Source organism: Chaetomium tenue, assembly GCF_020726465.1.
Source record: "Chaetomium tenue strain MPI-SDFR-AT-0079 chromosome Unknown F5144scaffold_5, whole genome shotgun sequence".
Lineage (NCBI taxonomy): Eukaryota > Fungi > Ascomycota > Sordariomycetes > Sordariales > Chaetomiaceae > Chaetomium > Chaetomium tenue.
The window spans coordinates 2,393,821-2,408,496 of NW_027117333.1; the positions used below are offsets into that span (position 1 = coordinate 2,393,821).

General features: G+C 58.0%; 5 protein-coding genes across 5 annotated transcripts; 2 read left to right on the plus strand and 3 right to left on the minus strand.

Annotated features, from left to right (window-relative positions):
• Position 1: 1 nt before the first annotated feature.
• Positions 2-666, minus strand: F5144DRAFT_296952 (uncharacterized protein). The gene is made up of 2 exons (XM_066783849.1): positions 171-666; positions 2-111 (listed from the first exon to the last, which is right to left on the minus strand). Exon 1 carries the CDS (start codon positions 557-559, stop codon positions 218-220), a length of 342 nt encoding a protein of 113 aa, XP_066641508.1. The 5' UTR covers positions 560-666; the 3' UTR covers positions 2-111; positions 171-217.
• Positions 667-2,469: 1,803 nt separating this feature from the next.
• F5144DRAFT_549468 (uncharacterized protein) lies at positions 2,470-7,802 on the minus strand (the record flags this gene model as incomplete). The annotated part of the gene is made up of 7 exons (XM_066787582.1): positions 2,470-3,657; positions 3,871-6,593; positions 6,707-6,881; positions 7,025-7,125; positions 7,350-7,477; positions 7,588-7,664; positions 7,740-7,802. 7 exons carry the CDS (start codon positions 7,800-7,802, stop codon positions 2,470-2,472), a joined length of 4,455 nt encoding a protein of 1,484 aa, XP_066641509.1.
• On the plus strand, positions 7,756-9,086 carry F5144DRAFT_296976 (uncharacterized protein). Its single transcript, XM_066783850.1, has 2 exons — positions 7,756-8,095; positions 8,169-9,086. The coding sequence occupies exon 2, from the start codon at positions 8,186-8,188 to the stop codon at positions 9,020-9,022; it is 837 nt and encodes a 278-aa protein (XP_066641510.1). The 5' UTR covers positions 7,756-8,095; positions 8,169-8,185; the 3' UTR covers positions 9,023-9,086.
• F5144DRAFT_297029 (uncharacterized protein) lies at positions 9,086-11,737 on the minus strand. The gene is made up of 2 exons (XM_066783851.1): positions 11,531-11,737; positions 9,086-11,466 (listed from the first exon to the last, which is right to left on the minus strand). The coding sequence occupies exon 2, from the start codon at positions 11,382-11,384 to the stop codon at positions 9,150-9,152; it is 2,235 nt and encodes a 744-aa protein (XP_066641511.1). The 5' UTR covers positions 11,385-11,466; positions 11,531-11,737; the 3' UTR covers positions 9,086-9,149.
• A 543-nt stretch (positions 11,738-12,280) lies between these two features.
• F5144DRAFT_297065 (uncharacterized protein) lies at positions 12,281-13,962 on the plus strand. Its single transcript, XM_066783852.1, has one exon. It carries the CDS (start codon positions 12,418-12,420, stop codon positions 13,888-13,890), a length of 1,473 nt encoding a protein of 490 aa, XP_066641512.1. The 5' UTR covers positions 12,281-12,417; the 3' UTR covers positions 13,891-13,962.
• The last annotated feature ends 714 nt before the right edge of the window (positions 13,963-14,676 follow it).

The following is a 14,676-nucleotide window of genomic DNA, read 5'->3' on the forward strand; positions in this document are numbered from 1 at the left end:
ACCCCCTGGAAGAAAACGTCACTGCGCCTGCACGTGCGCTGGTTTCACGCGCGAGTCATTTTCAACCCATCTGTGCCAAACTCTTTGACAAAGACGAATAATTAACATCCACTGCCTCTTCCATCTCATTAGCTCGCGCCACAAGCTAACTATCGACGGAGGAGGAGCACCTGCTGAAAGTAACATCACACTCTCAATATTGAGCAAAATCGCGTTGTCAAAGTGGGCAAAATGGCCGCAGTGGATCATGGATCTCACGGGAACCGGTATACCCGAGATCTTTTATCTCCGAATTCGGTCTTGAAATAGGAGAAAACCCTGCCAAAAAAAAAAAAAAAACTCCTACATCTGTACAAGTATTTCGTGTACACACAAAGCTGACGGCGGGCCGCTTTACCCCGCCCGCAGTCTCGGGAAGTTTGTTGGGCTGCGTGGCTGCGAGTTTGACGCCAGTGACCCGGGGGGTCGAGTGGAACACCAAGGCGAGCACAAGTGGGACTCGAATGAATGCCGAGACATTAAAGCCCGTTGTGGGGGCACGATGGATGGATGGTGCCATGTCGATCGGCGGCCAGGTGATGTTCAAAACCTCGAATTCCAGTTTCCGAGATAACCCTCCGAACCCTGCAGTTGCACGGCCTCGCGTCGGCTTTCCCAGTCATTCAATGTCGATGTTGGGCTGGACACGAGAAATCAAATGGGGCCAATCTTGAACAGCCGTCCGGTCGGCCCCTTTGATTGGGGGGTTGCAACTTGCTCGCCTTACGCAAGAGATGAAGGGGCTTAGAACCAACCGTCAGGATATCGCGCATCTGCAGATATTGAGCAGGGACAAAGTTACTCAGTTCGTACTCTGTGCTGCACACGTAGCATTGCTTCGGGCATCTCCGTGAGGCTTGCCCTGCAGGAGGTTTCTGCTTTCTGGCCGTGCTCATGCCTGGGGAAGTGGGCACAGCCAGTGGGCATGGAGACACGCAGGGGACTGGAGCCCACACAATTCCAAATGATCCCCTTGACGGCGAGCGGGCTGCTGCAGGTTCCGGCCCCATCAGCCCATCACGACTTGCGGTGTCTACACGACCTACAGTAGCCCCATGCATTGCCGCAGCGCATGCACTAGCCGCGGAGCGCCCGTCACCCCGGCGCCCCGGCATCCCCATACTCCGATGCGCGAAGAGGCACGCCCGAGAGGCACGACGATTCGCGTCCGCTTTCGCTTCGCCTTGGGTTGCAGGGGCCCGGTCGCATCGCTCGCCCCTTGGCACAGGATCAGGCAGGTGCCGAGCCCTAAGCGCTGCTCACATGGTGGGTTGTCTCACTTTGCGACCCGCCTCATCACGTTATTTTCCCTAGACCGCCGGACGTTCGTCGACGTCGAGGTGGACACGCAAGAGTCAGGAGCAGCATGGTCGCCATCCCATCTCCCAGAGTCCCACCATGGCGAGATCCTGAGTTAACCCTCTGAGGGCACCATGTAATGCTTTGATAAGCGGTCGATAAGCGACTGGACCAGGACGTGTTTGACGTTGACGAGTCGATGACGGCTCTCAGCGGCACAACCCGCATGTGCCGCTGGCCGCTGCCCAAAAGGTAGCACCAACGAAGAGACGGTTTCGAGTTTTGAATTTAAATAGGTGCATTCGGGTATCTTTTCACTCGACTTGCCCGAGAGTTCAAGTTGGCTTCGGGGGTGGGTAAACTGGCCGTCGACATCGAGTTTTGGTCGAGGACGAAAGTATGAACAGACGGTGGCATTGAAGGAAATGCGACAATGGCTCAGCGCATGAGAGAGGGAAGCTTGGGAGAGTTTGACATAACAGGGGACGACCTTGACGGCTACAACCCTGGAACTAACCCCTCCAATCCCATTCGACCCAGACACACCAGGCGTACATACTGTGTACACCTCGAGGCACATAGCGCCTGTCACCTCCGGCATGCATGAGCAACGTGTTTGGTTGCCACCAAACCACTGGGTTGCCTTGATACTGGGAACACCAGAAATCCTGACGCCGCGTCGGTCCCGAGAGTCCAATTGCTGGGCCACCATGGGGTAATATTACATCTTCACCTCCACCAAGTTTAACTCTGTGCCACAATCCGAATCCTCGGAAAACGGCTAACTAGGTTATCATCCCATAGGTTTGGTCAAGAACGCTATTCGACTAGCTTCCCCAATGATGTTACCCAACTACAGGACCTTGGGCCCGGGAATAAACAACCGCAGCCTAAACCGCGGCAAAGTTCCTCTAAAACCCCTGAAAGATAACGAACGCTTCTTGGCGGCAAAGCAGTCATATGGTGCCTCCTTAATACTCCTGAAATCGACGGTGGAACCGACCTCCAAACTTCTTTTTCTAGCTCCTGTTACTGACTCCTTGTGGCACAGAATCTCTGCAGGTAGCGATGGAAACGTGAACTTGACCCCCACGGTCTTCGATAAGCGAGACATCTCCCGCGACACTTTGACTACAGCGTAGTGAATCCTCCGTCGACAGCCAAATAAACCCCTGTCATGAACCGGGACATGTCACTCGCCAGAAACAGTACCGCGCCGGCCATGTCCTCGGGCAGGCCATTCCGGCGCAGGGGGCAGATGGCCGCGACGGACTCCTTGACGTGGGGCGCCATGGGCAGCGCGGCGTCGGTAAGGGTGACGCCCGGGGCGACGGTGTTGGCGCGGACGCCATGCGGGCCCAGCTCGGCCGCGAGCGAGCGCACAAAGGCGTCGACGGCTGCCTTGGCCGTGCTCTGCGCGAGGAAGCCCGCGTTGCTGCGCTTCGACAGCGTGCTCGACAGCGCGATGATGCTGCCGCCCCCGCGCCGCACCATGTCTGGCGCCACGGCCCGGCACGGGTGGAAGACGGCTTTGAGCTCGTCCGAGACTTTTTGTTCCAGGTCCGCCCATTCGTATTCTAGGAAGGACCTGTGCCGGAAGTGGATGTGTGCGTTGACCACGAGCACATCGATGTGCCCGAACCGGCTGTACACGGCCTTTACCATAGCGGCGACCTCCTCAGCGCGCGTCACGTCCGCCCCGAAGACCTCGGCCGTCCCGCCGTCGGCCTCGATCATGTCCTTGACCCCCAACGCCTGTGCCTTGCTGTCCCGGTAGTTGATGGCCACCTTGGCCCCTTGCTCGGCGAGTAATAACGCGGTAGAAAGCCCGATACCGCGGCTGCCGCCCGTGACCAGCACCACCTTGTCGTGGAGCAGCCCGAACCCGCGGGCTGGTCTGGGAGCCCCCGTCGCGGCTGGCACCTCCCAAGACGACATCCGGCTCCCGACCCTAGCAAGAATCACCGCGGCGAGAGCCTCCAACCGGGGCGCCGCAAACAACTCCGACAACCCCAACTCAACCCGAAACACATCCTTAATCCGCGCCAGCACGCGCATAGCCGACAACGAATGCCCCCCAATCTCAAAGAAGTGCGTCTGCCGCCCAATCCGCGCCACCGGCATGTTCACCACTACCCCCCAGATCTTCGCCAGCGTCCTCTCCATCTCGCTCTCCGGCGCCTCATAATAACCCCCACTCTCCTGCAGCACCCCCTCCGCTTCCAACAACCCCCGCCGGTCCAGCTTCCCGTTCGGCAGCAGCGGCATCTCCGCCAGCAGCACAAACGTGTCCGGCACCATGTACTCGGGCAGCCTCCCCTGCAAAAAAGCCCGCAGCTCCGTTCCCTGCACCCCTCCCCGCCCCTTTTCCCCCACCGTAGCCGTAGCATCAACCGTCCCAGTCCCAACAGCAGCCGTATAATACCCCACCAAACAGCCCTCCCCCCTCGCGACCACCGCCCGCGCCCCCACCCCCTCACACTCCCCCATCACCCGCTCCACCTGGCGCACATCGATACGGAACCCGCGCACCTTGACGCGGAAATCGCGCCGCCCCATGAAGTCGATGCTGCCGTCGGGCAGGTAGCGCACCACATCGCCCGTGTTGAAGAGGCGCGCGCTGAGCGAGGGGCTGAAGGGGTTGCGGGGGAAGGGGTCGTTGGCGATGGCGGTGGGGGGGAAGGCGGAAGGGGTGGGGGGGGTTGGTGTTTGGGGGGGTGGGTTGTGGTTGTGGTAGCCGTCGGGGAGGCTGGCGGAGGAGATGTGCAGGGTGCCCGGGACGCCGGGGGGGGTGAGGCGGTGGAGGTGGTCGAGGATGTAGAGCTTGGTGTTGGTGATGGGGTGGCCGAGGGGGACGAAGTCGTGGTGGGGGGGGAGGGTGGCGGTGTCGTAGTAGGTGAGGTCGTTGGTTTCGGTGCAGCCGTAGTTGTTGAGGAGGCGGGCGGTGGGGAAGGTGCTGCGGAAGGTGAGCACGGTGGCTTTGGGGAGGGGCTCGCCGGCGGTGGTGCAGATTTGGAGGGCGGGGAGGTGTTTGTTGGTTGAGTTGAGGTGGTCCATGAGGGTTGCGAGGTGGGATGGGAGGATGTTGAGACGGGTGATGTGGTGCTTGGCTAAGGTGTCGACGAAGGCTACCATGTCGCGGAGGGTTTCGTCGTCGATGGTTACTTGCGGGATACCGTTGAGAAGCCCCGCGAACATCTCCTTGACTCCGGCCGCGAAGACCGATGTCGTCTTCTGGGCTACGACTTCGTCGGGCTGGAACGGTAAGTTCGTCTCCAAAGAGAACAACCAGTTGTTGAGCTGGCGGTGAGGTACACGGACGCCCTTGGGCGTGCCGGTAGACCCTGACGTGTACATGACGTACGCGAGGGTGTTTAGTTGTATGGGCTGCCCTTGATACGCATTTGTCACCGTCATCTGTTCCAGCCGTAAGCACCGCGAGTCACCGACATCAAGCAAGGCCTGACTTTTCGCATCAGAAATAACGGTTCTCGGAGCCGCATGCTCAATGATCTGCCGCGTGTAGGCCGTGGGATATGCCGGGTCAAGCGGCACGTAGGCGGCTCCCGTGCGCCAGATGCCGAGTAGCGTCGCGAGCAGCTCGCCGCCTCGCGGAAGGCACACCGCGACAAGATCCCCGGGCTTTATGCCATGGGCTGAAAGAGCGTGTGCGACGCTATGTGTCCGCCGGGCGATGTCAATGTAGCTCCACCCCCCCTGAGAGTCTCGACACGCCACTGCGTCCGGCACCCGCTGTACCTGCTCGTCAAACCTCTCCACAAACGACGCCGTCGGGACCTCAGCCATCAGGGCGCGGTCACTCCGCTCCAATAACTTGTCGACATCACAGTCGCGTAGCAGCGGCAACTCAAACACATATTTGGTAGCGTCGTGCAGCATGCCCTCCAAGACGATGTGATGATGGCGGATCAGGCGCTCGACGGCCGCGCTGTTATACAAGTCGGCAGCAAACACAACCTCGACCGAAAGCCCCGCCGCGCCTCCGGAATACGAGAGCTCGATCTCACACCGGGCCGCGGTACGCTCCCGATCCAGCACCTCGAGCACCCCCTCATCGGCCTCGTCCGGCTCTGGGTAGGCATGGAAGGTCACCTTATCCGGTAGGGCAGCGCCGAGCGACGCCTCTGGAAAGTTTTGATGTCTCATGATAATGGGGACCAGCGGATTCCCGCTGCCGCGTTGCGCCACGTCGGTAGCTTGGAGGATTCGTTCGAATGGTACCGGATGCTCGAAGGCGTCCAGCACCCGGGAGCGCACAGCGTCCAGCAACTCTTTGACGGTGCTCCGTTCGTCGACGCGCAACCGCAGTGGTAGGATGTTGACAAAGAAACCGATCAGCGGCTCGAGCGCAACATCCGGCCGGTTGGCCGTCGTGGTTCCGATGCAGAGGTCGTCCCTGTCGGCGTAGCGGCTGATGGTGACAGCCAGTCCCGCGAGCAGGCACATGAACATGGTGCAGCCGTTTTCGCGCGACAGGCGCTCGAGCTCCCGGGAAAACTCGCGCGGGTATTCGTACACGAAGGTCTCGCTCGTGGTGCCGGACTTGCGCTGCCGTGGATACGTCGTCGGTAGTTCCAGACTGTCTTCGTAGTCCTTGAGGGTTTTGCTCCAGTAGTCGAGATCGGCGGACATATCCGAGGCCCGCTGCTGTCGCGCATAGTCTCGGTACTGGACCGTCAACAAGGGCAACACGGGTTTCTGCCCCTGGCAGAATGCTCCGTACGCGCTGTGCAGCTCCTTGCGCAAGATGGCCTTAAGAGACCACGCATCCGCCGCGATATGGTGCACGTTGAAGAGCAAAAGATGCTGGGCGCTGGACAACCGCAGCAGGCGGGCGATGAAGATGGGCCCCCGGCGCAAGTCGAAGCGGTGTTCAAGGAACCGGTCCAGGGCCTCCAGCAACTGGAGCCGGTCGACAGACACAGCCGGTAAAGGCACGTGCCCCGGGGGCGCCACGAACTGCAACGGCTCACCATCCCCAGCCAGGCCGTAGTAGGTCCGTAGGCTCTCATGGCGGGCGGCGATGGCGCTCAGGCTCTGCTCGAGCGCGGAGACGTTGAGGTTGCCCCGGAGGAGCAGCACGAATGGGAGGTTATAGCTGGTGTCGCCCGGGTTTCGTTCCTGGTGGACCCAGAGTCGCTGCTGGAACCATGATAGCGGGCTGCCGTCGCCATCCGTAGGAAGTTTGTTCGGCGCCCCAGATTGAGTTGCCATAGCGTTCATGTTGGGTATTGCTGCGGTCAACACTCCACGTATGAGGCAATTCGTTGGATCAAATAAACACTATTTGGGAGCCAAATTAACAGAAATAAAGGCAGGCAGCGTGGAAGTAGCACCTTTTACGTACAGGTATCAAACTTGGCAGCTGATGCCAGAACGATAGTCGGACCAAACATGACTACAACAGCGCCGCACAGGTGCCTCACTAGCGTGAATGCATGTAGCCCAATGTGGGGGTAAGCGAGGACCGGCGGTTCGAAAACAGCATCGGCGCTAAATTGGTAGTAACGCTCGAAAGATCCCTATATTAGACAGGAAGGCAGATGAGACCCTCGGGAAAGGTGCTGAAACGGTGAGACTCCTTCAAGGGAAAACACAACAACAGGCGGCCGAAAGAAGATAGAAAGCTTAATGGAGCAAGGATGTTGACTTGATATAGAGTGACATTGGCTGTGCCGAGGCAGTCCTGAGGTCCCAAGGAAGCGGGTGCCGAGATTCCAGCGCCTGAGAACCGAAATGAGGACTCGGGGATTGGGATCGTGTCGGCTGGGTGGATTAGGTACGATGACAGTCACGGGAGCTACACAGACTTTGGATCCGGATCGGACGAGCTTCTAGATCTTACCACATAGTAGCTTCTACAGGATATGCAAGATACTTTAGTCGCTTGCAAATGCCGGGGCACCAAGGGGTACCGTGAGGTTGTCGGGCTATGGAGGGGGATTCAGGAAAAAGGGTTAACTTTGAGGGGATGGAAAAGTGAGACATACAAATGGCCCTCCGCCTGTTACCCCGGGAATAGGAGAGGACATTGGTGAGAACCGCGTCTGCCTTCTTGGTAACCTGATTCAGAACTGGGACGAAATAGGGACCGCGGTGGAGCGGGTACAAATAGCGACTGAGGCGATCGTCTCAAATTGCAGATAAAAGACGGTGGTGTATGGAGTGTGAAGTAACAATCTCATGGCTCGACTCGACGGCCTTGTCCAGTCTGTGTCGAGGGCTCACAGCCGAGCCGGGCTGCCGGGGTATTCTTGATTGGGGGCCTTAGGGAATTTATTTGCCGTGTTGGTCGGACGAGCTTGCTGTTAACGGGAGTTGGCTCCGAGCCTTGTCAATGTTGGTAGCTCCCAGCCAACCACTGGACAAACCCAACACACCTCGACCTCAAAAAGGGGGTTGGCCCAGGCAGCGAACTGCAGCCCATGCCACGTGAAACTCATCTTGGACACTGCTCCCGCAATGCCGGGCAAAAGGACTCCGTTTTGGGCACTCGCCAGCGCACCAGCAGAAGCGCAAGATATATCGGGCATCAACAGGGCTCGGCTGGCGTTACCAGCATGACGGGCGGTGTAGGAGCAGGGAGCTCCAGCGTGCCACAGTTTGTATTTACCCAGCCCGGTCGGCGAGCTTCGTAGCAAAGCGCCAACCCCTTTTCCCATCCTTTTGCGCGCAATATCGAAGACTACAAAGCATTTGAATCTCCGTCTCGCTGACGGCCTCTTGCCCTGTCACAGTGCGTTGCCTCTAACACCCTTTCCCATATCCTCCTCCCCTGTTGGCTGCTGACGTTTGGTGCTACGCTCCAGGTACCCCTCAAAACGCAATGTCCACCGAGTCGGGACGCAAGGGCTCTTGCAATAGATGTGGCCATCCGATGGGAAAACACGCTAAAAAACGGGATTCCAAGTGCCAAAAATGCAAGAAGACCTTCGACATCTGCCAAGTCGGATTCCATGGCTCGGTGTCTGGCGGTCAGCCCGTCGACACGGCAGTTGGCTGGAGAATTTGCTGGGTGCCTTGTTCTTGTGGAGAGCAATATTACCCAGACAAGGCTAGGGCTGCAAGGCCTCTTGCATCTCACGAATATAAACCTGAACATCCGGGTTTTCGGCCGCGTTCGCCTGAAAACGATGCGGCCGATACCACTGAGTACGACACCACGGCATACTCGAACACCACGACATACGACACCACGGCATACCACACCACTTCCTTTCCGACGCCGGCAGCGACAGTATCGGCACCTGCATATGACGGGGTCGCTCATGCTGCAGATTACGCGAGCGCGTCCTTGGCCGCGGGCTACTTCAGCCCGGCGTATACCTCAACCGCGCCGCCATACGCAGTGCCTGTCTCGCCCACTGCGACTTACACAACGGCGCCCTACACTCCCTACCCTACTGCGTCTCACAGCACCGAACCTTACACAGCGGCGTCTTACATCCCAGCTTCTTATATGGAAGATGGAACTGTACATGGCCACGGTGTGGCGACCGATTCGGCTCCCACCCCTGCCCATGCAGCATCCTCCTCGACCGTAGCCTACCAATGGCATATACCGCAGCTCTCGGACGCATCCGCCGACCCGCTCACGACTCTGGACTCCAATCCCGCCACTACAAGTACCGGGGCGGGGCAAGCGCAAGTTCGCCACACCTGATTTGACTCTCTGGGCTCTGAAGATCCGCTCACCATGAACGAGCCAGAAGACCGGGTTGTCTCCAACCTCGCTGGCCGCTTTTCCCAAGTCGGCCTTGGCAGCGGCAGCCTCCGTTGCACGGCGGAAGTCACTCACGCCCCCTCCAGTCCTTCAGCCATGGATGGTCCGTAGCCCCTGGTATCGCTAAAAGACACCTGTCACGGTCGCCGTTTACTTCCATGATAAAATCGCCCAGCATGCGAAGTGTGGATTCCATTGAGGGTTCCAGCTTGATGACCTCGGTGCTGGATATCCGCCCACGGCCACGAACGGTTTCGAGGTGGTCCGGGACGTTCGCAACAAACCTGCCAGTATCCTGTCGAAAGCCGAGTTGGACGTCGCGGAGCAGATGCTTCCCCCTTTTGACCCACCACACCCAGTGAACATACTCTCTTACGTGGCCGCGGTCCAGCCAGGGCCAAATATCTGGCTCCACAAATTCCTTAGCGACGTGTCCAAACGGGCGCCACGATAACGGTACGGACATCTCGTCCTGTAGGAAAAAGTTGTGGCGATGTTGGAGAAGGTCGGACCGTGATATAGGTTCTTCGGGGTCGGTATATGGCCGTAGGGCTTCATCGTCTAAAAAGGACTGCGGCGACCCAGTCCAGGCGGCGACAGCAATATCAGGATGTGACACAGAGGCATAGCCCCAGCGTTCCTCGAGTGTATCCAGGTACCGAGAAATCCGGTCCAGAATGGTGAAATCGCCGAGGAGAAATATCCCCAGCCACCAGGATGCAACGCGAGGTCGGCGGAACGCAAAGACGTTGATGAGCTTCGCAAGGTCGCGAGAGGCTAGAAGTGGATTGAGGACGTGCTTGATAGAAGATAACCAAGGGCTAACAAGGTTGGCTTCAATGTCAGGTTGCCAGAAGATACTCCACACAACGGAGCCGAGGGATCTTGTATCCATACTCAGGGTCATGTAATATCGAAGGTCTGTGGTATACTGTCGAATCCGAGTCGATTCGGCCATAGCGCTTGTGGCGACGCCGATACCATCGGCGGAGCGGGGATTTTCAATGACGGGGGTACCATTTTCACGTCGGCTCAGCGAGGGGACGGGGAATCGGGGCTGAAGGGCATCCTGACGATAAAATGGGAGAGAGAGGGTGGCAAAAAATGCTGCCGAAGCGGGTGGTAGCTCGGAGCATGTTTTGGTGGACTGTGGGGGCCTTAGGAAGCCGTATATTTCACAGAACTCAATCAACAGCTCAGTAGCCTCTGCCGAGCATGGTGGCGGCTCGCTTGCGGTCAAGTCTGTGGGCCCGTTGACGGTGACAATCGCGAATGCAGTGTCACCAGAACAAAAGGCAGCCCACGGCGGGAAGTCTCCGGTATCCGCAGACCAACCTGGCTGGGGTGCGAGGATGGCGCAGAGCCACCTGACTAGTCGGCGGGACGCAGATGTACCCAGATGTAAGGCCGCCGTGCTAGGTGTAGTTTTGAAAGCTTTGGCCGAGACAGGCAGTAAGGAATGTGGAGAGTAGAGGGCCCTCCTGCCTTGCAATTCCAGAAGGCGAACAGAAAATATGTAGGACCAGCACATGACTAGAACCGGCAGTCCTCGTTGCGTATACGAGAGCTCATGACCAGAAAGATGGGGGGTTGAATAAAGACAGCACTCGACTGGTTTGGGATACGAACAGTAGAGGAATTTGCGAGGCCCGTGCGAATACTGCATGTCCAGCGTTTCGTCACACGCCATAACTGACTTCTCAGGGTCTGGGATACGCCACAGGGGCCTTCCAACGAGGCAGCCTTTCCTCGGCAACTCGGCCGGGAGGGCGGGAACATCCTTGAGCATAATGGAGGGATCTCCAAATCCCGGGGGGAAGCGGAGCGGAGGAAGCGAGCGGGCGAGATTGAGGAAGCGCGTCCACGTCGCCCGACCGTCGCGAAAGACACGGTCGATAGCCGCTGGCGTTGGTATTAGCAGATCGTCGTCGGCGCCAACCAGTCGGTCCAGGAGGGGCGCTGAACTGATGGTCGACGATGTTTCCTGGTCTGTGGAGTCGGCATCACAATCGTTGTCATCCTGATTAAATTGCACGCTTTGCTCGCTACCAGGGGGCGGCTTGACGTAGTCGTCTTGGATCCTGTGTTGTCCAGTGCAGATCCAGTTGAGAATCTGCTGTTTGCGGGGGTCCTCCCTCGCTTGTCGGTCGTCTCCACCTGGCACACTGGAAGCCGTTCCTTCTGGAGTCGGGAGGGGACGGCCTCCTTGTGGAAGCCGCCTGCGCTTTACCTCTAGCTCGTTTGCCTCGCCAAGACATGGCCCTGGCACCAGTCGCTTCGCAATGCTGCCTTGCTGGGGCATACCGGTGAGTGCGGGCTGCTGGCCAGCGGCGGCGGCTCATGAACATGGACGACTGGAGAGACAAGTGGTCGCCGCCGCCTGCCTGCCGGATGGTCAATTAGCTACTGACTCTTCCGCGCGCGCAAAATGTCAAGTCACAGACTCACAATCGAGTACGGAAAGCGCGACTGACCTGTGATGATTGCAAGTGCGGAAGAAAAGAAAACAAAAGCAAATACGGCCGTATCCTCGGTTGGTCGGATGGATGGATGGATGATTGATCGAGGCGGTTATTTCGCTGACTGGCGTGGTCGGTCGTGGGGAGGTTGCGTTGGCCTGCACAGACGGGGGGCGGGGCGAAACAAGAACGGTTGTGCTGATCTGGTTGTTGGGGATGCGCGTTGTGATTCCGCCTCAGCGCGAACCTGGTCACGAAGTCACGTGCCTAGGACAGGGGGCTACCAACCAGTCTCTTCGTAGTTTTTATGTCGCCCGGTTTCTTTCTTTTAGTTCCTTGTTTGACTTTATTTACTTCTCTTTCCTTAACTTTTTCCTCCTCGTTGCCATTTGGATTTCGGCGTGTTTCCCATTCCGCGATGGTACACACGTACAAACGTTCAGATCCCACGACATCTGACTGGGATCAAATCAACAATTTGCCAACCATCCACAATACAACGCAGCCAAGTCTCGACTCCTCAGGTCTCGGACAAACACCATTCGCTCCAGCCGGGAACAGTGAACGCACTATCACTGAGCTTTGGCCCGTGGCTGCCTAAGTTGGGTTCGTGTGTGCCGGAGACTTGGTCCGAGCGCTCCCAGGCAGCCCCCACCTCAGCCTCTGCTGCCTATCGTTGCAATCTTCTGCCCCGAGAAATAGGGGGAAGGGGAAAGGGGCTGGTGCGATGATAAAAGAACACCAAAAGTGTGTCGGATTGATTTTTTCTTTTCCGCCACACCACACAAACTCATAAGTCACATAAACTCATGAGCTCACCCAACCACACACCCTTTCATCCCTAAGTTCTCAAATCTCAATAAAAACACTCCCGCAATGAGTATTAGAGACATCCCACCGGAGATCTTGAATCTCGTCCTCGGCCAGCTTTTTGAGTACGAATACGACGATGATCCCGAATCCTTCATCCACTACGGCCACCTCCGCAACGCCCGTCTTGTCTGCCGCCAGTGGCACGAATTCGCAACAAGACACCTGTTCCGGACCTTGGTCTTGAATTATGCGCCAGACCAGGAAGTGCGGTCCCGGCAAGACATACCGTGGACCCACGCCGTCAACAGCGAGACAATCCAACCGGTTGTCCAGGACGTTGTCATTCAGAGCCACCCCGATGCGCTGGACATGGACGAGGACCCGGTAAGCGATGCGGAGGACTGGGTGACGGAGGACATTGAGGAGGACAGTCCGTTTGACGTCGCCGTCACCAGCATTGCTCAGCTACCGAACCTCAAGTCGGTGCAGATCTGGTTCCCCGAAGACTGCCTAGGTGCCAGAGAATCACAGTGGTGGGAAGACGATGAGAAAATCGAGTCGATTTCTCACCGGCTGCAGACGCTCAAGACCGTTTTTGGAGCCATACAGAAACGACGCGCCAACGCGAATAGGACCAGCACGATTCGATCTCTGACTCTCAAGAACCTACAAAACGTCACAATCTCGGATTTCACCTCATCCGACCTTTATAAAGATGTCATGAAAGACCTCAACGAGCTACACCTGTTCGTTGCCCACGAATACAACGAACACGGGCCCGACCATGACCTCGACCGCATCGAGCGCCAGACGTTCGAGCCTTACCTTCAAAATGAACTCCTGCCTCCTCTGGCCCATCAGCTCACGTCCTTGACCTTGACCTTCAGGGAGTGCTGGGGTGTCATCCCCGCCTACTTTGACGGCAAGGTTCTCGTGTTCCCCAACCTCAGGACCTTGACCCTGGGCGAGTTCGTCGTCGGACACCACGATCAGTTCGACTGGGTCCTGGCCCAAAAGTCCCTCCGGACTTTGCGGCTCGACAGGTGCTTTGTCGTTTCCTACCTGCGCGTCTTGAACGAACAATTCAACGAGTGGGGTGTACCGACCCACGACTGGCATGAGTACCCCGAGGGCTCGTTCGGCTTTTACGGCTCCAAAGTCTTCGGCTTCTCGGGCACGTGGGAGGCGGTGTACGACGGCATTCGCGAGGGCCTGCCCAACCTCCGGGAGTTCGGCTGTGTGCATCACCGCTGGCACAACACCTTCGACCGTCGAGAGGAGATGGGCGCGGATATGTCAGCGTCTCGATATATCGTCTTTGATGCGGGACTTTGTCCGAGCCCGTGGATCTCCACGGGGGAATACACTGGTGAAATGAACTTTGGCAATAACGATCCCGCCATCTGCCCGGTGGAGGAGGTTGCGCAACGCGGAAGATACTCGCTCCAAAACCCTCTCAATCGGGCAAAGGAGACGGAATTGGGGGATACCCGGGCGTTTGAGGATCTTCTTCGGGCGGTCCGGGAGCGGCGATAGGAGATGGGCGGAGTGTTCCAATGGCGATAGTATGTGACGCCGTAATAATCTCAACTACTATTTGCGTGCCCAAAGTTTATGCTCTTTGAAGAAGATGAATCCCCTACTCAGGTGCTACGTACCTCGACTTGTGCTCGCTCAAGATGAAAACGGCGAATATTGCCACGCCCCTCCTTATATTCCCCGGTCCATTTGCCTTCTAGTTACTAATATATATTTCTGCCTTTCCTTCCACGTTTCTTCCTAGCAAATTCCCCCTGCCGCAAACACCCCCGAAGCTAACACCCATCAAACTCACTTAACCGACCGGCATAGCCCCATCGAACCACCCAACCCCACCCATCAAATCCAAACAACCGCCAGCACCGCACACGGGACCAACCCACCTCACCAACCACGCTAAACTCGCCAGGCCACCTAGCCCAGATCAAACAACGCCCCAGGCCCGCGCCCAGGACGCGCGATACCGAAGCCGGCAAAACGTGGCCCGGGGCCGAGGAGGTGAGCGCCGATGTTGGGAGGAGTGGCCACCGCAGCATGGGGCGCGAGCTACCTACACACGAGAGTGGGCTGCGCCGGCGCTTCTGGCACGATGGGCCCCGGGAGCGATGCTTCGAGCCTATAGAAGGGTTTTGTGCGGGGTTGTAGGGGGTTGGGTAGGCTATGACGGCAAGTGCAGGTGCATTGTGGAGGGCTGGGTGCTGGTGGTGATAAGTCGTAGGATTATGAAAGCTTAGGGCGAATGCTGAAGGGAGGAAAGACTCTACCTCCAGCTTTTTGACGGCT

Coding starts and splice junctions, on each gene's coding strand:
- F5144DRAFT_296976 (XM_066783850.1), top strand. CDS start 8,186: ATGTCCACCGAGTCGGGACGCAAGGGCTCTTGCAATAGATGTGGCCAT.
- F5144DRAFT_297065 (XM_066783852.1), top strand. CDS start 12,418: ATGAGTATTAGAGACATCCCACCGGAGATCTTGAATCTCGTCCTCGGC.
- F5144DRAFT_296952 (XM_066783849.1), bottom strand. CDS start 559: ATGGCACCATCCATCCATCGTGCCCCCACAACGGGCTTTAATGTCTCG.
- F5144DRAFT_297029 (XM_066783851.1), bottom strand. CDS start 11,384: ATGCCCCAGCAAGGCAGCATTGCGAAGCGACTGGTGCCAGGGCCATGT.